At 40.6% G+C, this 25871-nt stretch overlaps 1 protein-coding gene across 11 annotated transcripts in view; it reads right to left on the reverse strand.

The window, feature by feature from the left end:
- NHSL1 (NHS like 1) overlaps positions 1 to 25871 on the reverse strand; it is a 111088-nt gene that overhangs the window by 10060 nt on the left and 75157 nt on the right. For 4 of the 11 annotated variants that reach the window (XM_026845374.1, XM_026845375.1, XM_026845382.1 and 1 more), the window contains exons 4-7: positions 24736 to 24807; positions 18521 to 18713; positions 13588 to 13719; positions 266 to 3682 (exon numbers count right to left, since the gene is read on the reverse strand). In XM_026845374.1, the coding sequence (XP_026701175.1) occupies positions 266 to 3682; positions 13588 to 13719; positions 18521 to 18713; positions 24736 to 24807 (3814 nt within the window). The remainder of the gene's footprint in view (positions 1 to 265; positions 3683 to 13587; positions 13720 to 18520; positions 18714 to 24735; positions 24808 to 25871) is intronic. The other 7 variants (XM_026845377.1, XM_026845384.1, XM_026845376.1 and 4 more) reach the window with 6 other exon arrangements.

A 25871-nucleotide genomic window follows, 5' to 3' on the forward strand; every position in this document is an offset into this window, starting at 1 on the left:
TGTTTTAATCCTAGCATAGTTAGACAAAGCATAATTTTCTTTCCATGTCTGCAATAATGAAAAGTCAGAAAGGAATTATAAGAAATCTCATAAAGTATTAATTGGATCCCTGGCAACTTTCTTTAGGCTTTTAGTTACAACTGTTTCAAGAGGTTCTTTTCTCTAATGAAGCCCACCTGAATGCTAGGATTGCTATTCTCACTCCCCAGCTTCTTTAAAATAGCTACTGCTTTATCTGAAGAAGAGGCAGAGAAAAAAGACTCACCACTTTCGTTCTCTTGAGAGAGGTGCCCGTCACTGTTACTGCCGCTGTCTTGGCTGCTGCCTGAGCTGCTTCCCTCATCAAAAGCGGACTGCTCCTCCTGCCTGGGTTCTTCTTGAACTGGTGATGCAGCAGGCTGTACCACAAAGGCATTAGCTCCCACTGTCTCAGAGAAGGTGAATCCAGCAGCTCCTCCCTCAGAAACCAGGCTGCCAGAGTCCATCTCGCTAGAACTGAGTCCATCTGTAAGACAATTTCTCGCCTCCTCGCAGTGTGCAAGCACAGCGTCTCTCTTAGTTGGGCTTGATGTGCTTCTGACAGTATCACTCACTTCAGCTATTTTCTCCACTGTAAGATCTAACTGTGGAGGTGGTACAACAAGGAACAGTTTGGGTTTCTTTGAAATAGGAGGTGGCTTCTTGCTTGGCAATATGACCTGAGTCTTGTTGGGAGATGCTGGTGACCCCTGAAGTGACATGCCAGAATGGAGGTCTTCACTCTGCACTGAAGACTCAGGTGTGTCTTCAGCAGCTGTCCCCAGCGCATCAGCTTTGAAAGGCTTGCTCAGACCTACCGCACTCGCAGGCTTTTGATTGGTGTCAAGCACAGGTATGTTATCAGAGAGAATGAGAGGAGAACCCCGAGCCAGTGTTTGAACCGAGTTTTTAAATGAAGTGCCTTGAGTTTTCATTTCCTCTTCGCCTAAGCTGCTACTGAGTCTTAGTGAGAGAGATGGCTGTAGGGAAGACTGTGATGATGTACTACCCTTTTCCTGAGATGTGGTTTCAGAAGCAGATTCAGGTGATGGTTCACCTTCTGTCACTTTTTTCACAGACCTCAGCTGCACCATTTGCAAGGCTTTGGTAGTTACTAAGGGCATCACAGGTCTTGATGCATCTTGCTTGTTGAGTGGCTGTTTCACTGGACTGTAGCAATTATCTTCCTGGTTCCGTTTCTTAAAAGAATACTGTGGGCATATTGTTGCACCTTTTGTTAGTTTGGGATCAAGAGGTGGTGCTGGTGGTGGGACAGCTAAGGGGAAAGTAGAAGGAGGAGGAACAGGGGAAGAGAACGAATTGATGGAGGATTCTTGTGGAAACCATGGGACAGTCTGAGCAAAGGAAGAATTTACATCAGCTTCTGGTGGAGGAGGGGGGAATGTGGGCGAGGCTGGCAATGGTGACAGATCCATTACTTCTGCTGGAGGAGGAGGAAGGGGAGGAGAAAGTTCAGGGCAATGCAGCTGAGGTGCTGGAAGAGGAGGTGGTGGAGGAGGTGCACCAGAATCTGGAGGAGAGTTCAGGGTGGGGTCCAATTTCTTCACACTCACACTCCCTTCAGTAGATGTATTTGAAGAAAGAGAAGTAGAGGATGAAGACATGGAGACTGAAGACAGAAGAGAGGATTTCCTTTCAGGCACTTTAGGCTTCAGCTTAGATTTCCCATTTCCTGATGATGCAGGTTTTAAAAATACAGGCACTGGAGTAAGCGCAGTGGGTGTATTGGACTGGCTGGAGTACCCACTCGATGGCGATGTGACTCGGTGGGATTTCTCTGGAGAAGTGCTCTTTGGTTTGGCCAGTCCACTGGGCACTTGTGGCACAGAAGCCCTTGAGCCATCACTGAAGTGGCTGATGCTGTAATCGCTGAGTGCTGATGATGTACTCGCAGAATGGGTCACTGGGGATTTTACCTGGTCATCTGCCACTGCAGCATAGTCACTGTAGTAACCCCACTGGTCAGCGTACTCCGACTTGATGCTACTTGTTTCACTCTGAGAGGGAGTGATTGTGCAGATGGAGTACAGGTTTGGGGCAGTGGTGGACATCATGCTGCTGCTTGCACTGACCGAGCTTTGGCTGCGGGAGCGCAACACCCAGGGATCCTCATAATCACTGCAGGGGCTCTGGGAAGGGGAGCTGCCATTTTTGCACTTGAGATTCAACTGCAGAGAATGCTGGAGGGTGGCAATGAGGGTTTCATCAAGTACCTGTCCATTGGACTGGGCTTTCTTCTTGGGCATCCTTCTGAGTGAGTCAGTTCTGGATGGTGGCAAAGGTGGCTTCTTTGCCTTCTTCAGAGAGATATTTCTTGCAAGGGATTTGTCACCTTTGCCTGACTGGTCATCCTGATGTTTTTTCTCTTTTCCTTCAAAGACATTTATCACGCTGTCCCTGGGGTTCCCAAAACCATTAGTACTATTGCATGGCATGTCTGACTTCAGTCCAGAGTCCATATGCATGGAACCGTAATAACCATCATGGTCCATAGAATACAAAGAAGTAGAATCATCCCTGACCGAAGTCCTCTCCAGGCTGCTGCTGCTGAGGTTGCTACCGGGAGTGGCACAGCCTGGTGTGGTACAAACCACCTTGCATGAAGCAGTCTCACTGTTTTCTGCAGACTTGTACAGCCAGTGCTCTGTGCTGTTTAGTGCTGCTTGTGCTTGCTCCCCTGAGTAGCTGGATTCACTCCTACCATCACTGTCCTGGGAAGGGGTTGGTAAAGCAAGATTGTTCCTACAGCTGTAGCTCATGCTCTGAGACCCACCCTCTGCATTTCCAGGAGTGCTAAGAGAGACAGCAGAGTCACCAAGAGAAAGCATCATGACAGTATTAGATGGGATGGTATCTGAAGTCTGTGAGTGACGTGTGGAACTACTCTCACTCCAGTTACCGCTTGAAGAATGGTGATCATCTTTCCCACTTACTGCACTGCTAGTAACAGGATTGTCTCTTGGCTTTGGGTAGGCAGTGGAGCTGGTAATTTTACTATCCAACGATCCAAGACTCTGGGCAGTATGAATAACGATAACTTCTGAAGAGGATGACAGTGTTGCATTGGGTATGATGCTCGTTGAGTAGGTGGCATGAGGAGAGACCACACATGCTGGGCTTGCGGACTTTTCGCTATCATAGCTTCTCAGCTCTTGAGACTTTGGCCTCGACAGGGTCCCTGGTGTGGGACTATTTCTCAGATGCACAACACTATCATCCACTTGCAATTTACTTATCTGGTGGGGTAAAGTGCCAGCGATGTCTTCTGTCTGTCTAGAGATGCTCTGTGTCTGCTCTAGGGACTGCAGAGACACTCTTGCACCAGCCCGAGGCAAGCTGTGAAAACCCATGTCGCTATTTTGGCGAGAAGCAAATATAACTGCAGCAGAATCACTCATCACTGACATGTTTCCAGATGAGCTGGAGAACTGAGACATCTGGGCTGCAATGCCTTGTCCTTTCTGCGCTCGTATTCTTCTCATTGAAGGGGGCACAACTTTAACTTCCTCCGTCTGGCAGCTGGTGTCCTTGGTTTCAGAGCGCTGCATAGCAGAGCGATAGCTGTCTAGTCTCCCTAGTGTGGAACAGTGATCTGGGACATACATCGAATGCCCTCGGAAATCACTTTGGCCAGTGCCAACTGCTGGAGTCAAAATAAAATAATTATTTCTTGAAGCACAAGTTCACATTTATCTTCTTATACATTTAAAACCAAAAAACCCCAGCAAACTGCTTGATCCCCATGCTCTTGCAGGTTATCCCTTCTGAAGAAGAATCTGCAACAATGGATTTTGCACAGGCATCATGTAATTTCTGCATTTCTCTTCCCATTTTCCTTACTACCAGGAACCTTCTACTTACAGAATTGTCTACGTTCCTGCTGCACATTCGACACATGAAATCCTCCGTTTATGACATGGTAATAATTTCCATAGTAATCAGTTATGTCAGAAACCAAGTAGCACTGTTTGACTTCCAGTAGGCAAAGCAGCAGGAACAGACAAAAGCCTGAGAAACGTGAAGTGTGTTTCCATGCTAATGCCTCATGCAATAAAGAAAAGGGGAAGGAAGTCTGGAGACTAATGTGAATAATCAGATCTGCTTTTTAAAAGCATTACACTTCAGGAAAAAAAATTTCAGGAGACACCGATAGCTCTCCAAGTCTTGCAGTTTGTCTGAAAGGAGCCTAACACATTGAAACATGCATTGTTTTACCACAAATAATACGTATGATATAACACCGTTTATACAAAGACGTTATCCACAACTGCAAAGAAAACCATTAAATGACATTTCTCCATACAACTACTTTCTGTTTAAGAAAAACTCTAAGTGGGAAAAAGAAACAGCTAGTACTGATGGTCATCTCATCCTCAGCACCGTCGGGAGATAAAAAATTACTGTACTACTTTTTAAAGAAGCAATAATCATATACTGGCATAAAAAAACAGTTGAGGACAATGGAAAAACAGTTTTAGTTCAAAATATACTTATCACTGGATCAGTAGATAGGACTGTGGGGTTCTTTTACATTTACATTTTTATTGGTAGCTGCCTTTTAAAATCACAAACCAAAGCACTGATTTAAAATTAGTCAGCGTAAGGCTGTTGCTTTTCAATTCAGTTGCATTACCGTATAAACAGCAGACACAGAGGCACGGCATGCTGCTAGAGATGCCTGTAAGGATGCTGCATATGTCACTGTGGGGGAAAATTGGTTATTTCAAGTCTCCGCCTTAGCTAGTCTCAGGAGTGATGAAGTAGCACGCCTGATAGGACTGTTCTCATTATGTATTTACTATATGGAACTGGATCAGGAGGATAGGTATTGTTATCATGCAGTTTTAACCACCACTTAAAAGGACATTTAATTATCCTTATTTTTGACAAGCAAAAGAGGCATTTAGGGTAAGGAAAAGAGGGCTCCAAACAGGCTACAGTGAAAGCAGCACACACAGAAAGATTGTTTTCTTCTTTTCCCCAGGCACACAAGTAGTCTTTTAGCAGCTTGAAGTCTATTTAGTTTGCTTTGTGTAGATTCTCTTGCTCTCATGAAAGCGTAGCCTCTTTCTGTTTCTGGTAGAGGTTTGTAGCAAAGCTAGATACTTGGATGCTGGCAAACATCTTGGATAATCTAATATGAGATCCTGTCGGAACAGATGGACTACTGCAGCCAACCAAGAGAGGTATTAGCATATTCTGTATACAGTTATTAAGAACTGTAAAGTAAGAAAAATAATTTAATCTTGTTTTTCATGTGTATTTTTTCTATAGGATCAGTGTCCCCTTTGGTTAAGAGAGTGAAAAACACTGAAGTAGACATTATGAACGTTTCTGGAACCATGACATCACTGATGACAACTGTTAGCCAATTAAAAACACCCAGTAATAAAAATCTGCATAGTAAGTTATATAAATAACCAAAGAGATGGGGTGTTTTTCTTCTTTCTACTACTGTGAAATACACACACAAATACAAACACACACAAGCCAGAAGGATGGGGCTGGTGGAGAATGAAGCTGTCAGCACTACAGCAAGTATCTAATACTGTCACATACTGACCTGTGGCTGAGAGCACCACATTTCAGTATGCAGTATGTTTCTGTTCACAAAGGAAGCTAAACGCACTCTATTTCACAAGCAGTGTAATGCAGATGGATGGTTTATGCTTGTTTAAAACATTACTGCTAGGGAAGGTAAATGGCAAAGCAGAACAATGCTGGACTTGCTAACCTCCCCTTCCCTCCTTTCAAAACCAGCAGTGCTAGAATGCATTACTGGGACATGCTGTTTATGGTGAACACACAGCGATGTCTGAAATACAAAATTAAACCTTGGCATTATATCTACGCCACTAAATAAAAAAGGCCAAGGACGGTTGCACAGAAATGCCTGGGGGAACAGCTCCTGCTCCATCCCCTGGCACCCACGCCCAGAGCCTGGGGACTGCTGGCTGGTCCAGGCCAGAGCAGTGCTGGAGGAGCATGATGGTGAGAGGGCAGCATGGACAACCACAGGATGCTGCTGAGCATCAGTGCCAACCCTGTGTTTGTAATTTAGGGTCTAGTTTAATATGCTCATGGAAACTGCATAAACTGACTCAACAGCAGTAAACCTTTACAACTTTGATACTGCAGGGAAGCTTGTCGGGGCAGGTCTTTGCACCAGTGCAAGGCCTCCTGTAGTTAGAATGGTTCAGAGCCCAAACAAATAGGGGTTTCAGAGGGGTCAAGACAGCCCAGTCTCAGAATTATAAACTACAGGGCTAAATCCTTCAATAATTATATGGCATATGGTCAGAGAAGGGACTTTTCACGGCTGTTGCAATTACAAAAACACAACTTTGAGGTTTTAAATATTTTTTGTAGAAATACAGTGTATTTTGAAATTACTTCAACCTTGGTTTTGGCTTGACATGTATGCCCAATCTCACTCAAAGCTTTGAGGATTTACTTGCCCTTTATAATAAAGAAAATTTTTTTTTACAGTTCCATTTCCTGAAAAGGAACAACAGAAATCTGCAGGGAAAGTGGTTCAAAAAACCAACCAAAAGGACGTTTAAGACTCAGGTATTCCCTTAAAACATTAAGGGTTTTAAGATTTTAGTGGAATTCAGAGGAGGGTAGCAAGGTGTATTTTGTTTGCTGTTTACAAATACACTGTAAAACCCTCACTCGCTTCCAGAGTAACACTGAAAAGCAAGGGTTTTAAAAAATCTTTAAAATCAAACTGCCTTTGCTGGTACTGCAGCTAGAAGATGAACAATCCAATTCTAAGGGACAGTTCAAACCTTCAACTGACAATCACACTGAAAATGCTACGTCTCTCAGAAAACCTCTACTTAAATAAATAACAGGCAGAAGTTACAAGATTTCTGCAATACCAAAATTCTGGAACTGAATCAGAGCTTTTAAAGAATCCTGTCCACAAGTCATCTAGTTGCAGGGGCAATGTTTGAGCTCACAGCAGCAAAGAATACCGCAGAACTGGACATCAAGTTACAGATGCTGAATGTTATGAAGTCAAAAGTGGCTGCAATTTGATGGTATGATAAATCTGACTCAAAGTAATTAATAATCATCTTGTCTGCATTTTATATTATCCTGTGTCCAGCAGCCCTGCAGCCAGTGTTAGGTCCACCACAGGAGACCTATATCTACACTCCGTTATTCTTTATTACCCTACTTCTTGCTACACGGAAAATGCTGAAAATATCTCCCATGACAAATGCTCCTCCCTAGTGCACATGTTCAGTGTAGACTCCAGAAGGAAGCAAAGAACACCCACTATCTGGAACAAGCGAAATATACAACGTATTCAACAACTCTTGCATGGAAGCACAGAGAAGAGGTTCAAATGCATACCTTAGCTCCAAGCACTTGATCCAAGATAGGCATATACAGGTTACACCAGTTTTCCCTGACTGGCAGTTACTGGTGCGGCCCATTAGAGATGACAGGGATTGAGACTGACTACAAATTTGATGGGAAAAAGAAAACGTCTGCATGTAATCCCTAGGGTCAGGCACTACTGGATGACGATCTCCCTGTGACTCTGGCTGATCTAGTGGCACTAGCAGCTTGCTGCAGAGAGTCACCAGAAAGGGCCTCTGCATTGAAATGAGTGTAGAAAACTGAGGATTTGAGAGGATAAAAAGTAGGTGTGTTGATATCACAAAGAACATGCTTGTTTCAACTAGTATACAGAAGTAATCTCTCTTCCCAAACTTCTGACTAATCATTTCAACTATGAGCATTTGTCTCTTCTGCCGTAGGCACATTCCTAAGATTTGTTGCTTTCATCTTCTCCTCATGCCTCATTTAGCAATCCTCCTCCAAACCTGGTGGCCTGGCCAAGTCACAGTGCAGGCACCGCAACTTCCAGTGCTACAAAAAACCTCAGAGATTCTTCATCTATTTCGCCCTAGTACTTACATACCAAATGATTTTTAATAGACACTCAACAAAAAACAGACTAGCACATTGGGCTTATGGTAATTTTAAGGAATTTTCACTGTGCTCCATGAAGCATTTGTACATCTCTCAGCGAGGAGAAAATTATTGCAGAAAATCCTGCAGTACTTTTCAGTACTGCCATCTAAAAAAAATCTTGAATCCTTGAATATATCACTGCCACCTTGAAAGGGAGAATTTTGATGAAAATATAGGAAATTTCAGTTTTCTTGATTCTGTTCATTTCACTAACTGAAAAGCCACTGGTAAAGATTATATTCCTGGCATCTCTGTCTTTCATCCCTCGTTATCAAAAAGCAGATAATACATACTTTGTAATACCCTGCTCTCTGGATGAATAGCGCCGGAAATGTACAGTGTTGAGAAACTACAGCTATAAAACTCCTATTGGTGAAAAGGCACAGTAACTCTGAAAGAGAGATACTCTCCCCAAAGACTGTTAAAGTTGCAACCTGAAGCAATTGCAGAATTACTTGGCTTGAACAGCTGGGTATTTGCGTGGCATTTCTGTAGGACCACTGGATATCTGGGACTCTTCTGACCTGTGGGACCTGTAAGTTTAATGACTGCTAGTGCCAAAGAGACTAACTGGAAAAGAGTATCTATTAAGAGGAGTCTTAATAGAACAGCTGAGTTCCCAAAGATAAAAAGGACTTATGTTCCCTCATGTTGCTGAGACAGAATGGTTTCTTTTAAGGCATGTCAAAGGAGAAGCTTCAACAGCACCAAATGACACCTGAGACACCAGCTGGTACCAATAGGGGGTCTGAGCTGTGCCACAAGAAAGCAAATGAGGGACTGATAGTTCAGGTGTCAGTCATATCCATCCTGATGACTGACAGGAGGTCCTATAGGTGACAGCTCGTTGTGAGCTACTGAAAATGGGAGGAAAATAAGTTGAAAAAAAGCATATGAGGTCATTCTGACCCTCTGAACCCTTTGGTTAGGAAGAAAAAAAAAAAAGTAGATGGGGGAAACATAAAAAATCAACAGAGCCATAAAGATCCTGAATTGTACCTAAAGATGGAAAAAGAAGTATTGAAATAATTCAAGGAAAGTACACACAAAGCATAAAATTAGGAGACTTTTCTGAAAAACAAAAGAGGACAGAAACTTTCTGTTTGATTAAAGTAAAGCAAAATGCCTGGCAGAAGAAATCAAAAGGTGGAAAACTTGAAGATGGCTTCCTCTCCCCTGCTCTGGGGTTTACCTGGAAGATAAGCTGTGGTGAAACTGCTACTCAGGTCTGGGACCTGCTCCTCCTGTAAGGCAAGGGAGGGAGTCCAGGACACCAGAAGCTGTCCATCGGTGCCTGGGACTGCACCGGTGCAGAGCTCTGGAAAAACACTCACAACCAGGTAACTTGGTACTTTTGTAAAAAGAAAATTAGTCTGAGCCAGACCCTGAAGCACTGACACAGAGAAGGGACCATGGAAATGTGAAAGTGTCTTCCTGCCTTTATTTCATCTGGAGAGTTGGAATGTGTGAAGGAAGCTGAAGACAACCAAGAGCCAAGAAACGAGCAAGGCCTGCAACAGGTTCTCTCAGAGAGCTGCTCATCTCTACCACACTTTGTGTTTGGGAATCATCTTCCTGCCTGAAGGGAGAATACCAGTTTATCTAAAGAAGACAGCTAGAAGCAATAGGTAATGGCAACACAGAGCAGAGAAACTTGAAGTAAAACATCATCTCAAAGTTTCTTGCACTTTCTGCAGTTTTGATCCAACACTGACTCCATTAATACATACATAATATTTAGGCTCTGTAAGACAATGAAGGTAATTCATAGGTAGGCAAAACTAATTTTTTCATTGCTGTGTTTGGCAGAGGGAGGAATGCTTTCTTTGCCTTCTCCTCTTACTTTGGTGTCGCTCTGCTAAACAGTACTGAGAGGGTCCTGCTGTTAAAAAATAACTGTTCAGAAAATAACTGGCATCTCTAAACTGGCAGGCATCTCATATTCTTATTTTGTCTTAGGATCCCATCACATCCCATTTTATGTATGCAGCATTTTTTAATGCGGAAGTTTCCAGTCTATGCAGAGAGACTGGTTCATCCCTGGAAGACACCTGTGAAAACACGACAGTATTACAACACTCAAAGTAGGAATGTTTAAAGATAGTTTCAGCACATGCCTCATGGGTGCAGTTAATGACTACTTTTAGTACATTTGGCTAAATTCTACAAGGGTACCACGGCTGCTGAGCTCAGGCCAGCAATCAGTGCAAGCTTTCTCTTCTGTTTGGTCTTTTTTGTGCCAAAGGAGCCAAAGCAGCCAGGGGAGAATCCCAGCAGCGTGGCCTGGCAGAAGCTCTTCCAGGATCTCTCACAAGAAATGAAAATAGTTCAAGCTTGGTTGAAGCTTTGAGGTTCTCTCAAGTTTCTGCTTCCTTCTGAAGGATAAACAAGAGGTAACAAGAATCTGCTGTATGTGTTGGTTATTTAGCCTGTGCACAGCAACTTTGGTGTACCAAGGGATTTTAATCTTTGTGTAAATATTATAGCCATTCACAGCAATGCTTTAGGGGAGAAACAAAGAGATTTATTCAGCTGGAACCACAGGGAGAATGTCAATAGTCACAATGCAATTGCTTGATTTGGAGTTTAGTCCGGATCCTTGTTCTGATCAAATGAGCTGTGGAATGTTTTAAAACAACTCATTGTTTGTTTTGGGACAGCGTAAGAGAAATAGGGAACGGACAGCTACAGAAATATTTGAGGAGTGACCGAGGAAAAAAGGCAGAAGGAGCACTGGAAAAGGATGGGGGAGACTTCATTTATTCTCAGCCTTGCCAGCAGCCTGGTGGGTGACTCTGGCTAAATTACTTCACTGCAGCATGCCTGGTTTCCCCATCTATAAAGATGAAGACACTGATAACTGTTCGCTTTTAAAGAGCACTTTTGTTTCTAGTGATAGAAAGTAATACATTAACAGGATGGATACTGCCATCAGAGAGTTTTCCTGGCATATATTTTGCTGTCTGGACGACATACAACCACCATGGAAGCAACATGAAGCTCCTCAGACAACTTCCACTGTAGGGCAGATGGCTGAAGCCCTGTGTGCCTGCCGGCTGTGGGCCAGGGAACCATCCAGAGAGAGCTCCTACAGTGAGATACTGCCAGCCCTGAAATTTCTGCAACTTAAAATAGGAGCCAAGGAAAACCTTCAAGTAGTGCAACATGAGATGCGCTCAGCACAGAGATGAAAGACTGAAATCAAGACCATAAAACCTGTCACCCTTAGCAAACAGATTGACAAAAGTCACAAACTTCTTTGAAGATATTAATTGAAGAATTCTTTTTAAGATAGATGCCAAATGCATTCTCAGTTTATTCTGCCAGGTAAACTACAGTTCATGTTTTCCAGAATTAAACATCTGTCTGAAGTGGTCACAAATGTAACCTCGAAGTTTTGGAAACACTTCCAGCAGGAAGCATTCTCTGGACATCCATGCGAGTACTGTTGTCACCCATTTCAAAACCCATGTGCCTGAAAGAGCGTCGGGAACTCCAACAAGTGACAAAGAGTAGTGCAGAAAAAAAAAAAAGTTCTGCTTTGCTCTGCTTTTCTCCTCTATCTGCTCTCAAGGTAGGTCCTACACGTGTCAAAGATAATGTGCGTCAAAAACTGTGACTTTGGTAAGTGTGTCACTTTCAGAATAACACACTAGACTCAAGACCCCTGTAACGACCCAGAAAATGAACAGTTTAAGTGATGTCCTGTATCAGATTTGTGTTTAAATGGTACAAGCATTTTTAAGGAGCACAGGTCACTTCATCTCAGCTCTAGACAAAGAACAAAACAATTTAGTTTAAAATGGATGAAGGGAATGTAAAAAGTATCCATCCTGAACAGATGATAGAGGATGAAGGTTGTCTCTGCTATTCTCAAACAAGCTGTCAACATTGTATCTGAGGGATTAGCCTCAGACAGACTCAAAAGGAGAAGGGAATCTTTTATTAAGAATAATTCAGTATTCAAGTTTCATGTAGTTTTGTTTCCAGCTTTGATCTTTGTTTGGTTAGAACAAATCTACTTTATTTTGTTTAACTCTCAAGCTTGCTTATAGTTGACTGCAAGGCTGATAAATGTGTCATTCTCTCCCAGGAAATAACAAATTCAGATTTTGCCTCCAAGAGAACTTGGAAGGTATGCTATACCAAGAGGTCTGGAAAGTATCTCCTGCCAGGTGGCACAGCCCACTATGTACAGGAAGAGAAAGGAAGGGAACTCACACTATGAGGAGGGGTTCAGAAGTTCCCTACAGCAGGCACAAAACAGCATCCATCCCAAAACAAGAGATGGACAGAGACACCTGACAGCTTTGTACAAATCTCAGAGCAGCAGTTAGAAATAAAATAATTATGTGAGATCCAAAGGTAATGAATTCTAAAGCTGCCTAACTTTAGCTGTCCTAACAGGTTTAAGCCAACTGAATTTTCTTTCTTGAAGCAGAGGATTCCCATAGCAGGGCACTGTTTCATTACAGATGCTGAAAGAGCACAGCTGCTTTTCATGTACTTGCTCATTTCTTGGCTTTCTCTATGCCTGGCCCTCTAGATCATTTCAAACCCATCCAGACAAGTTACATATTTGTGCTTCTGAAAAATCTAGACAAGAGAACCAAGAATTGAACACATAATTAAAAAAGAGATGCAAAATGCAAGGTAGTAAAACACACTGAAATCATCAATATATGAGATGATTCCACATGTAAAGCACCTAAAATTAAGTTCTGCCAGACTATTTCAAAATATAATATTCCTCTACTGAAAAAAAAAAGAAAAAAAAAAAAAAAGAAAAAAGGAAGGGAGCAACATTTTATCTGTGAAGTTATTGTTTGGAAAAAAAACGAAACACCTTTTAAAAAGTAAATCAGAATGACCAGAGTTTAATCAAAGAGTTCTGAAAAAAGTATCTGGAAGGTCTGTCAAAATTCAGACTGCTTCATCAGCTTTGAATATCATGTATGCTACTAACTGTGAAAGAGGACAGCCTGAGGTAGTGTAAATGTGACCGAATAGGCATTTTTCCTTTGGAATATATGCAACAGCTAATGAGCCCATGTAAATGACTTCCAATCAAATAACACTGATACTTAGGGGGACGCCAATTAGATCTAAACTGAACTGGAAAATATATGGGTTTTTCATTGTTGATGCAACTCTCGGCAGATTCAGGAAGGCATCCATGAATTGTTTTACTCCACTGAGTAATTATTTACAAGTCAAAATGCCTGCTCACTTAATTATGCTTCAGTGAACATCCTGAGGGAGTTGACCACACCTCCAGGAAAGCATTAACGACCAGAAACCTTACATGCCTGCAGATTTCCATTGTACCAATACACCAATTTCCAAATACCCTGTTCCCTTCAACAGATGGAAGTCAACAGAAAAAAAGGTCCTAATTTCCCGATGCACAAGGTGGCAAGGAGGCACACACATATTTGGAACTATAATCGGCTATCAGACTGTATTGGTTTCATGAGCACTGGTAATGTTATTAGTCAAGTAATGATAAGCAGTGACAATGAACAGTGGACGGAATACAGTTCTGATGAGCCATACCTAGCTCCTTTTGTATGTTGTCAGGGATTCCTGTAATAGTCTTTCTCCTTTTGACTTTCTTCGGCCGTCTTACCACCGTGTCTGTGTAAATTAGAGACCGCCGAATGCTGGCTTGGCGGTCGAAATTCTCCCCTAATACATGGTAGAACAAGCAAAGCAACATTACTTCCAAGCACACTGACACCATGCACTTTCTTCCACTAGTTTTGTTGTAGAAATGGAAAAAAAGGCATTAATAAATGATGTTAGCTTGGTCCTACAATGAAGGTTTACACTGAAGGAAGATACAACATATCATCACAGTAAGGCTTTACACACACATAAATGTTACACAGTAATGCAGGTTTTAAAAGGAATTTTGACTTCCTGAGTCCAGCTCAGAAATGGTGAGACCAGCTCTAATTCCACAAAAGTGAACAGAATCCTTGCTTTAATTTGACCCTTTGTAGCTTTTAGTGTGGTTTTGTTGTTTTATTTTGAAGTAATGAGCTGCAGAAAAAGCAAATCTGCTCATGAAAATGAAAGATCACAATGGTTTATGCAGGAACAGACATTGCTATTGGCATCAGTTATTACAATGTCTTTGCACAGCTCCATCATTAAATCACACAAGACATTTCTTTTTCATTCCAAGTTGCTCTGAACCTGTCAAGTGTACCACATTTCTGGGGGTGATCTTTTAACATGAATACAAATAAGTCCTATGGAGCATGCAGAGATCAAACTGATCTTGTGGTCTCATAAATATTTCAGAGTGTAAGCTGCTTAAAATTGAAACTTTATAAACGATTAGAAAAATATACAACAGCAAGAGATGAAAAAATGCGTGTGTAAGTGCACGTTGCCAGACAAAGCCTTATGATGACCATGTGTTGTATCATAATGGGACCCAGAAGCACCACTATCATTAAGCAGCTTTTCTTTAGGAATTCACTTTTGGTTAGAGGTTTATAATTTGGCCATTTTACTAGCAGTAAGATAAAACTTGCCCTATAGCTGTCACTTCTAAAAATCTAATGACTACCCCCATATCTCACATGCATGTTTTGAGAAGTCGAAGTGTTTTTAAGCACTGCTAAATGTCCTTTAGATGACCCATTTAAAACTTAAATGCAGAAAAAGCTGGATATATGTGCACGTTTTTTGCCTTGTACGCTTTTTTTGAATTTATGACCAAATTATTTACCTCTAAAAAGTGATTAATGCACAGTAACGAATACATCATAAATATTATCCCTGGCTGACTACACATCAGCATGATGTGTGTCATGCAAATAGCATAGAAAACCTCATTACCTCTATAATAGTTAAGGATACAGTCATATATTAAAGTATAGCATGTGGACTTGTGAAAATGCAAGGAAAAAACAGCAGTTTCATTCACCATACTGTAAATATAAAGACTCTGACTCTGTTTGACTGAAGCCTTGTGCTCTCATAAGCCACGCTTGTGCTAAGTAGAACGCTTGCGGCTACAAAGAAGTGCCAGTTTCATCTAAGTTTTGGATTGACTGAAGTCTGGGCAGACTAAGGGAGCAGGATCTATGAAATTGAGAGCTATGGATCCCACCGGCTTAGTAGAAGCCCTGAAATATCAACAGAGACTATCCACTGTCTGGGGCATTACCACTATTAGGACGTTAGGACCCTTATGGGGTCAGGGTCAGGACCATTAGGCAATCCTGCCATGCAGGAGAATAATAATTCTAGCCGCATAATAACAAATCCAAAGAATTTGAAGGGGAAAGTTTTGCATCTCTGAACATATCTTTATCCATTCAAAGGCCAACAATTACGCCTGAGACACCGAGTTGCAAGGAAATTAAAATACAGCTTTGAATGCCCTGGAATAAAATGTAAATGGTAAGTAGAGGGTGCAAACAAGGAGAGAGCCTTTTACATGAAGCCTCAGACAGCACAAACAGGATGACCATGGGGAAATGTTACTGTGTCAGTTGATTCACAGTAACTTCTTCCCCTGAGCTACCCAACTCAACCAATCCACCTTCAATGGCTTTTGATACACAAAGGCTTTTTCAAAGCCACTGTGCAAATTTGTAGAATTTCAAAGTAGCAGCTTCAATAAATTCCAACAAGCAAAATGAGAATGTCTCAGTATTTTCAATTTTTCATTGCCATCTTTTTTTTTTTTAATATAGATGTTAAAATTAAATATATTTTGCAGATTTAAGATTCTCCTTCTATTACAGGTTTGTAACAAATCACCTAGGCATTCCTTATACAGTTTACTCAGTTTCCTTGGATTCACTGGAAATATTTAAGTATGTGCTTAAATCTCACTGAAGCCACTCAAACCAGACTCAAGTAAACGTTTAAATGTTTTGCAGGATCCAGCCTGGTGCTGATCACCTCCACCATCACCAAACTTGTCCATCTGGAAAGAAAGTTAGTTCCAGAAAACCCATGAGAGCAGACACCATTATACATCTTTTAACCCCAAGGATATGTAAAAGCGAAGATTGGCCACCACTGAAAATTCAGCCCAACCCTGTCCAGGCCAGAATAAGCTCAGCCCAGGCACTCCCAAAGACTGCTTCCAAATCTGGATGTGTAGTCACCAGCTTGTCAGACTAATGCAATAATACCCCTGCACCTTTAGGCTATCCAACAGATTTTTACTACTACTTTATTAGTTGCAATCTGTTCACCAAAGAGCCCTGAAAGCTGAACTTGCCGAGCATTTACTGCACAGCCACGTGAGAGGCCATTGTAGCAGAATCATTACCGATTCACTGCTGAAAACGCTGTCAATTGCCAGCAGCCTCTTCAGAGGTTAACCTTTTATTTCATGCCAGGAGTAATAAAATGGGAGTTTTTTGACCTCTCTTCTGGGAGAATGAGAAAAAGAGCAAGCAAAGAAAAAAGCCAAATCAAAACAAAAACCCGTGTGGTTTGTTCCACGGCACGCTGAAAAAAACGGCAGAGAATTTTCGGGGTTTTTTTCTTGCCTCATGCAGTAACATAAGGAACTTCACAAAATAAATTCACTCTGCATGTGGGAGGGCAGAGGAGGGGAGCAGATTGTGACTTTTTAAAGAGGAACAAGGACAGCAGCTTTTTTTTTTGTTGTTGTTGTGTGTAGCTTGTAGTCTGTTACTGTTGCTTGCCTTGTTTCACAGTAGCACTATAACTATTCCACAGGAAAGGAAACAATGGATCCCAGAGACCAGTCGACACACTGCAACAGTAGAGTCTTCCTTTACCTTTCTCTCCCTTCCAAGTACCATGTTTATAAGGGAACAAATGCTCAACAGCACACTCCAGAAAGGTGAGGTGTAATATGCATGTGCACTATTTTTATCAGAAAAATTGAGAACCGCCAAGTTTGCTGAGTGCAAACCAAACAATTCAGGGGAAACAAGGTTTGCTACACCAGTTGAATTAAGGTGGTTGAAGTCACAAGTGTAATTTATCCAAACACGGTAACGTTTCCAGTGACACTGAATTAAATCTATGAGGGTTATTTGATCTCTTTTACCCAATTTTTCCTTCCATCTGTTTACTGCCCCCATGTATTTTCAGTATGCAGGGTCATTAAACCGAACAGCAGATTACTCTTTCTGTAAGTATACCCTGTTCCTGCTGTCACAATATCTAAATCCTGCTTAAATTTATCAATTACATCAGATTATCTGTTGTTCCCTAACTTGGCGTCCTGCACCTGTATCCTACTAGGTAGTGATAACCAGCCTAGTAATGTTTCAGCATTGCATTTGTTTTCCTTCTATTAATTTTCCACAGGTAGGGTGTTTGTAATTTTCTGTTGTCTTCATCCTTTTTATTTCAGATACTTTCTTCTGTTTAGAAAAACATTTCTTATTCATTTCTCAGAGCTCTCTGATATTTGTCACAGAAGTACTGCTCCTATACTATTTAAATACTATTAAATAATACTATTTAAAATACTAGTTTATAAAAATATAGGTAAAGAAATCATTGGTAGTCATGCAGAGAAAGAGAACACCTAATTTACTTTCAAAAAAACCCCAAACATTGCAAGCTACTGATTGTACAAGTGAGCGTGGAGTCAGAGCATGTCATATAGCATTTGTAATAAATTGGATATTGAATACCATCCTGGTTTTGGCAGGCAAACGGTTAGTTATTTGAAATAACTAATAACAGACAATCTTGGTAATGTGCAGAAAAAGTGATTATTAAACTGAAGTGATAATTCAATCTTTCACAGAAATCCTGTTTACACACAATAAAGTATCTATTCAGCATTAGGCTTTAACAATTTAACTTCCACAGAAGTTAAGCAGGAGTTCTGCAACTGTAAAAGAAGCATTTTCAAAATGAAGAGTTAAAACACAGTCCATAACAAGAAAATGTGGACTACGGTCACGTAAGTGGAGTGTCTTACCAACAGTCTTGCTCGAAGACACAGCCCCATCAACTTTTGCTGTTCTTACCCTACTCTCCTTGACACCTAAGCCTCTTGTTGCCAATAAAAATAGGACTCTAGAGGGATTTTTCTTTAATATTGTAACATTTAGTCTTTGGAATACAGAAGTCCCTGATAACCTTCCTCACATAAAATTCCTAGAAGAAAATCCTGAAATATCATTAGCATTGCATAAAACATTGATTTTCCATTAAATATCTTCAGTGCAGTCCACAGCAAAACACTTATTTATCAATTTTCTTCTTGTATTTCAGGAATATCTAATACTGTTTCAAGCCCACGTTGTGGACTACCTTCATTAATGCTAATTTTAAGGGATTTTGAGGTTTTCTGATTTATTTAGGAGAGAGACTATTTAAACACTGTTTTCACAGACAAGTGCAATATGTAATTCAAAAATTCATGCATCAAATGTATGAGTGTCAAAATACTATCCAACTGTATCCCCTTTTATCCCTTCCCTCCCTCATCAGTGTAACGTAATTGCCAAAATGAAAAGCCTACCAGTCACATTAATAGGAACCACATCTGTTTGTACTGCCTGTGCTTGCTGTCGCATTTTCTCTTCAGGTGTTGGCAGTGGGAGTGACTTAGTCCAGTTGGTTTGAGTGTTGATATCTGATAACTCATTTGAAACTGGAGTTTTAGGCCTTTTGATGGTAATAAGCTTTTCTTCTTCTGAGGAAGAGACAGGACACTACAAACAGAAATACATGCAACAATGTAAGTTTACTAACAACAACAAGAAAAAAGATAGGACTATGGTATTACTAAAGGCTACTGCCACTGCAGTCATCATGATTGCTTGCGGAGCAAAATATACCCTCACAAATTATCACATTTTGATCTACATAAAGAGTAATTTGAGAAACACACCAACAAATCACCCACAACAAAACACCTGGACTGTATTTATCCAAGATATCTGATCAGTCTAAGGAATATATACTAATGAAAGAGAAAAAAAGCGTGGTCTTGAGCATAGCAAAGCACAGTAACTAATTATCTTAGAAACTGACATCGTCCCTGAAGTGATTAAGTGCTCCCACTGCACGGCAGTTTGCCTTTCCTTCCCCTCTCCCCTCCTGGTGACCTATTAGGATGATGAGACGTGAGCACTGCTTTGCTCCAGCTGTACTAGGTTGTAAGGATGTGCAAGGTCTCAGCAAGAAGCCTGTTATGAGGAGACAGATTTTGGGAGGCTCAGCAAAAGAACCAGCCAATGCACTCTACAAAATCATCAGCCACAGATCAGTAAGGTAGCAAGAGTAACTGCTTTGGTCTTAGAGAAACTCATGCCATACTCAAGGGATTAATTTTGCCCATTTTTCAGGGGTGAAACAGTTAACAATATTAGTAGCCATAGAACTGTCATTTTAAAAACCATTCCTTATCAAAGTGGCAGTTTTCACCTCCATGATGGAGTGTTTCACTTAAAAAAAACCAACCAGTCAATGAAACAAAAAACTTTGTGCACCAGAAAAAGAAGTTGCAACAGCTTGTGCAAATCCTTCCACCAGACAGTTATAAACCAAAAAAGCCATTTGCAAATCTATTTTCATTATAAGGTCCTCGCTTACAGGCCAGTAATGGCAGAGAAAGCCATAATGTAGCTTTTTACTGATAAGACAGTACTAGTTCATGGCAAACTCTGAGAACAGGCAGGTTCAGGGCATGAAAGAAGACATTACTGGGGCTATTCTAGCAGGTGGTCACAAGCTCCAAGCAAACCCAAGAGTAGCAGCCTTCTCTCCACCCTGCTCCTGCCAGCAAGGCACCCCAGAGAATCCCAGAAGCAGGTGAGAAGGAAGACCTGGAGGAAAAAACAATCTCTGCCTCCTCCTGCCCCCAGGCAAAAAAAAAAAAAAAAAAAAAAAAGAGGAAAAAAAAAAACCCAAAACATGGAAGAGGAGTTGTGTAGCAGCTGCAGCACAAGCAGAGATCCCTCTGCAATCTCCTGACTCCTCTGCTTTAGGGGTGTTTGCTTTGGGACCTCCATCTCTACCACCAGACCAGAGTTACCGTGCTTCCCCCTTTTCTTTATTCCTCTATCCATCTGGAGAGCAGAATAGTACCAAAGTAGGGTTGCTAGTACTAGATCACTGCCTCTCCCGATAGTTACTCCCTCACGGATGTATATGGGCATGGAAAGCAACATCACAGCTATTTACAACAGATGGGGTTTTTTTACTATTATGGGTTTTCAGTCGAAGCGATCTGTTTTCTCTTGAAGCTGAGTGCTATACAAAAGACATGCCCAGACATTGTGCCGCAAACACTGTTTATCATTTCCGACTTTAATTTCTTCCTGTTACCATGAGGCGTTCCTGCTGTTTATAAATAAACAACAATTTATTTATTCTATTATGCTTTGACTCTGCATCCTTTAGGACAGGACCCAACATTTTATTTAATAAAAACTAAAAATAAAAGCAACTTTCAGGCAAAAAGTAAAACAACAGAAAAGTTAAATCTCTTTAGGTAATAAAAAACATGTTACGAATGTTAGCTTGTGGATTGGAAACACAGTCTGAAGCATGGGAGCTTTTCTTCAAGGAAATAATCCTCTTCTGTCAATCTTGCATTTCTTTATAAGGGAGACTGTAGATGGGATATATGCTGCTCTGTAGGAAAGGGCTCAGCCCTCTGAAAGCCCCAGTAATTCTTTCAATACAAGCTTCTCGCAAGACAGCAGCGTTTTTTCAGGCCTGCACTGCTTTTAAAAGGCTCTAAAGCCATTTCTAGAAAAATGTAATGTGAATGCTTATTTTTTATGAGTGTTGTGTACATAGATTGTTTATACACATATATAGTGTGGGCACACATATTTATATGTACTTACACAACAAACACAAGGGCTTTCCCACCTCAAAGCACTGAAATTCATAAAAACCTTCATTAACTTAAGCAATTTGGGAGAGAAATGCCACTGCAGAAGGGAAAGCTGCCTCCAGGCCATGCTTCCTCCCAATTAGGTTTAAAACAGCTGAGAGAGAGAAAAGGTTTGTAAGGAATGAGGCACTGGGGTGCTAGCCCAGTGTCATGGCAGGCACTTGTGTGTGCACTTAAAGGAGTAATCAGGAGTTGGAGAAAAGAAAAATTGCTTTCCCCATTCTACAAAAAGCTTTTCTCCACCTGACTTGGGGCACCAAGGGAGACACCTCAAGCCTGGTTTTGCAGATTGTGTGGGGTGTGAGGATGAGGTCCGGTGACCTTCAGATACTCTGTTTATTTGATACTGTCTGCATCAATATCTGTCACATTCAGACTATACTGCAGTGCCAGGTCTCAGCTGTGATTACAGAAGTCACCAGGGGCTACTCCAATATGTCAAGTGGCAGAGATATTGGTTACAAAGCCACACTTCCTTTTCAAGGAAATTACCCAAACCAGGCAGAACACTTCTGTTACAGTATATAAGAAAAACTGTAGAACTGAAGCATCTACTACAAGGGAATCCTAATTATCCAAGAAGATGTGAAACAACCATTACAAATATTGCAGAATTAAAAGTTGAGAAAACTGGGGACAGATGGAGGAAGACGGAGAGAAATGAATCAGCCCAGTGAGCATCTAATGAATGAAAAGCAATTGAAAATCCAACTGTGCAGTTGAGTTCAAAGCACTGTCTCAGTAAGAATGATTTTCTGCCATAGGACAGTGGTGTACTTCTACAAAATAATTCAGTAAAAGAATTGCAGGTGGGTTTGGGTGTAGGAATAAGTACTCATGTTTCATCTGTAGGTACTCTTTCCATGGTTCCTGAAGAAGCATGACTGTCTCTACTTAAATTCTTTCTTCCAAATTACTCACAAGCATAGTGATATAGGGGTTTCTTCATGTGAAGCTACTTTTAAGGGGCATGACAAAGCCATACACAACCTTATTGCACAGAGGAAAACAATAGTCCAGCTTTCAGCTTTCTTCACAGAAATTATTTACCTCTATAATCATGATGAAAATAGAAATTTACATAATATAAAAGCAAACATTCCCAGATTTGTAACACAGAAGCGTGCCAGAAGATGCAGTAAGTTGCTGCTTAAGGTCTGCTGTATCAGAAATAGAGCTGGAATAGGCAGTACTCTGAGATTATGTATCTGCTTATCAAAGTTGATCGTAAACACTATGTTCATAACAGAACAGAAAGCACTTGTCCCATTTTTAAAGCATCTCTGATTCGTAATAACTTTATTCCTAGACTTAAATGGTCAAATTTCTGTGCAATGGGATGTTAGACTCATCTCCTCAGGAAAATTCATTGGAATTCATTCTTTGTAATGGACATGGGAGAAGGGAAAGGTGGGATGTGAAAGCAGCAGTTGCAGTGTTTCCACAAATATGCATAAGAGGGGAAAACGCATGAACTTTCAAATGGGAGCTGAAATGAGAATCAAGGAGAAAAATGGCCTATAAATACCCTACAGACAAATAATATGGCTCAGAAAATCAGAGTATCTCCGATGCCTTGTTGACATATTGTCCCCCAGCCTATTTCAGCCACGGAGATACAACAAAAGGGTTTCACTATCTCAGCACGTTCACGATATTTGAGAGGTCCCAGATGACAAGTAAGTATATGTTGTGTATCTTGCAGCACGCTCTGCCTAAATAACCTGTTTATTCTTAATCTTTTTATATTCCAGGGGTTTATACTACACTGTTTGAAAAAAGATGGAAGTTCTAGGAGGAAAATTCAATCCATATAAATTTTACCTTTCAGCAAAGGAACTTCAAACTCGTAGTCATGTCATTCACCTCACTGTCTACTGCAATCACTTCTAAAATTGTAGTTTCTCAGAAAAACAAAATTGTCAGGAAAAAAAAAAACAAAACAGTGTAGCGGACAGCAGCCATACCAATTCAGCTGTCTATTACTATTTGCCAACATCCTATTTCTTCTCCAGACTTTTACTAGGTTTGATGGCTTCAAATGCCCTTTTACCCAATGCAAAGTGATCAAGACAAACAATAACAGGGGAAAAAAAGCCAAGCCCCAAACCTTTAAATTCCTCTTTCTTGGTCAATCAAGAATGTCACTTTATGTGTCAGCTTCAACCCATGGGATTTCACACTATATTATGTACCACTGCCACATAAATTTACACAAGTTGAAATAGTCATATCTTTCTATTTGGTGTCCTCCAGACCAAAGTCCCCAGTCTAGTTCTCCTAATTTTTGTAGAATATTCCCTTTTATTACGTCAACACACAGATCTTCAGTTGCGCTAGACAACCTTCCGATTCTCCTAGATCCTTCACATCATCACCTTCACTGTCTCAGTAAGGAAGTGATTTTTTTTTTTTTGTCATCAGAAATTACTAACCATCAGGCAAGTTATCATCTTAACCAGCACTGCAGAAATGTTCCTTTCTTCTGCCTCTACTCTGTTGCAATGAGATTAAAAACATAAGAGCTGTACTGCGTAAGTTCAGAGCTCTAAAAGCCTACCTAGTATCTGCCTTATGATAATGGCCAATCAATGATATACAGGTGAAATTAAATCAAAGGATGCATACAGTGGATACCTTCCCCTGAATATTCTCTCAGTGTTGGATGGAGTACTCCCCCCTCAAGAATTTACCCAGTTGCTTTCTGAACCCATATGAACTTTCAGCATTCACAATTCCTGCAGCAGTTGCACTGTGTACGTGGCAAGTGAAGACTTATCCTCTTTGCTTTATTCAAAGAGTTTCTATATCCACTTCCTGATGCTTTAGCATTTTATACTTTGCTGTTTCAATTCAGTAAATTGAGCAGTATTTTCAAAAAAACATGAAGTGGTACAAAATACATGTGCTGCTTACAAGAGCACTTCCATGCAATTGCAGCAGAGGGACAGGGAGGCCAGCTGAGGACACCACCTAGAAATATCTCCAGTCCTGCTAGAGCTGATGCCTCAGGGCTCTCAGGAGAATATTCCCACCTCCAAACTTGAGTGCCCAACTGTTTTTAGCCCTCTTAACACCAAAGTTTTGGATTAGAACTCTTCAAGGCTCTCAAGCCAATACAGTTAATGCATTTGGTTTCACTTAACATACTAAACACTCTCTTGCAGATACTGAAGAGACAACTAACGGTTTGGCTGAGTACAGTGGCAAAAATATACTTTTTTTTCCCCATGAATGAGCAAAATAAATGTTTTTGCACCCGAAGTTTAACAGACTGTATTGAGTCAAAGTTCATAAGCCATATAACAGTACCTGAAGAAAAATACCCTAAGTTTTTGGCATACAAACATTTTCATAGATGGAATAAAGACATAATATACTGCATGCCTAGGAGAAAGTACTCTCCATAGTTCACATTCATCATTTAAGAAAAATACATTACTCCAAATTAGTAAGGGTTTTCCTCGGCTAATTAAAAACCAATGAGGCAGCCATTTAAAGAAAAGACAGTGTTCACTGGGGGAGTGGTTTCAAAGGAGGCAAATGTTAATAGACAAAAAGAAATAAAATTTTCAGTGAACCAAGTAAACAGAGGATGTTGGAATCTGGGCAAGAAGGAGTAATGAGGAAAAATAAAGGAAACAAAGACAGCATGGCATTATTCCATTAAACAGTTGATTTTTTAAAATTATTTTATAAAACAGAAAACAGAAGCAGGTAACAACTGAAGGCTAAGAACAGAATAAGACTGCACAGATGCTAAATGCTACAAGTAACATCAAGCTGCAGATATGGCAGCTGGATGGTCCCACTTGTGGGCAAAGTACCTTTTTGCTCCAGGGAATCAAGTTACAGCAGGCACTAACGCAAGACCGAGAGATGCAGTCTAACAGACTAGACTGTTGAGCGAGACAAAAAGAAACAAAGAGAATGAGTGATAAAAAGGGAAAGAAAAAAGAATGAGAAAAAAAGCCACACAAGAGACAAATACATTTAATGTACAGAATGTATACATTTTCAGAACTTCAAGGAGAACCAGAGTTTGATAGTGACATCTCAATCCAACTTTTGACACTCGGAAAACAGAGTGATAGTGAAGGACAGAAATAGCTCCCAAGTTGCATCACCAACAGTGGTATGTAAAGATGAAAAAGGAGGATATACTGGTCACAGTAGTGATATATAAAATCCAGATAAACCAGTTTAATCTCAAATTCAATTAGGATCACCAGAAATACACTGTAGTGAAACTTGGTGTGTGCTCCATTAATATAACTTGTAAGAATCAACCTAAGAGTAAAAGGGCAGTTCCAAGAACTTCATTTTATATCACTAAACATGAGAAAGTTTGTGGATCAAGGTGTCCTCTCGCATCACCAAGCCATGGTTTCATATCGTCTCCAGTGTAGACAGACAGGCAGAATATCTGGCCTCATTTTTTTAAAAAGCAGACTAAAGAGAGTGGGGAAAGATAGTTTCCTTTGTGAAATCACCATGCAGCAAAACACTGTTTATTCTGCAAGTTGGCAATTATGACAACTTAGAAGTAAATTTCCAACCAGTAACAGCTATTCATCCACTCATCATTATTCTGCTGTTCTTGAATTTCAACTATTAGGTACTGCATGTACAGAATTTAAATGTTGGCTTTTTTGCTTTGAATAGACAACAAAGCTATAAAGCTTTCAGCTAGTGGTGAAGAGTTCACATTTTGAATCATGGGATTTTGGTGACCCCAGTTCCACACTGTTACTGAAGAACGCTTCTGACAGATGAAATACGATTCGCTCAAGGCATAAGACTTATTAGAATTACTTGGCACTTTACCAGTGGGATTTATAATTCAAGTTCAGAGATCTGTTCTGGTAAGAGCACATTTTAAAAAAGAGCAAAATTTTAGGCCATTACAAAAAAAGCCAATTAAACAAGGATACTGGTCAAAGGACCCCACAAAACACTGAAT

The sequence above is a fragment of the Athene cunicularia genome, assembly GCF_003259725.1.
Source record: "Athene cunicularia isolate RWA chromosome 3 unlocalized genomic scaffold, athCun1 chr3_part1, whole genome shotgun sequence".
In the NCBI taxonomy this organism is placed as follows: domain Eukaryota; kingdom Metazoa; phylum Chordata; class Aves; order Strigiformes; family Strigidae; genus Athene; species Athene cunicularia.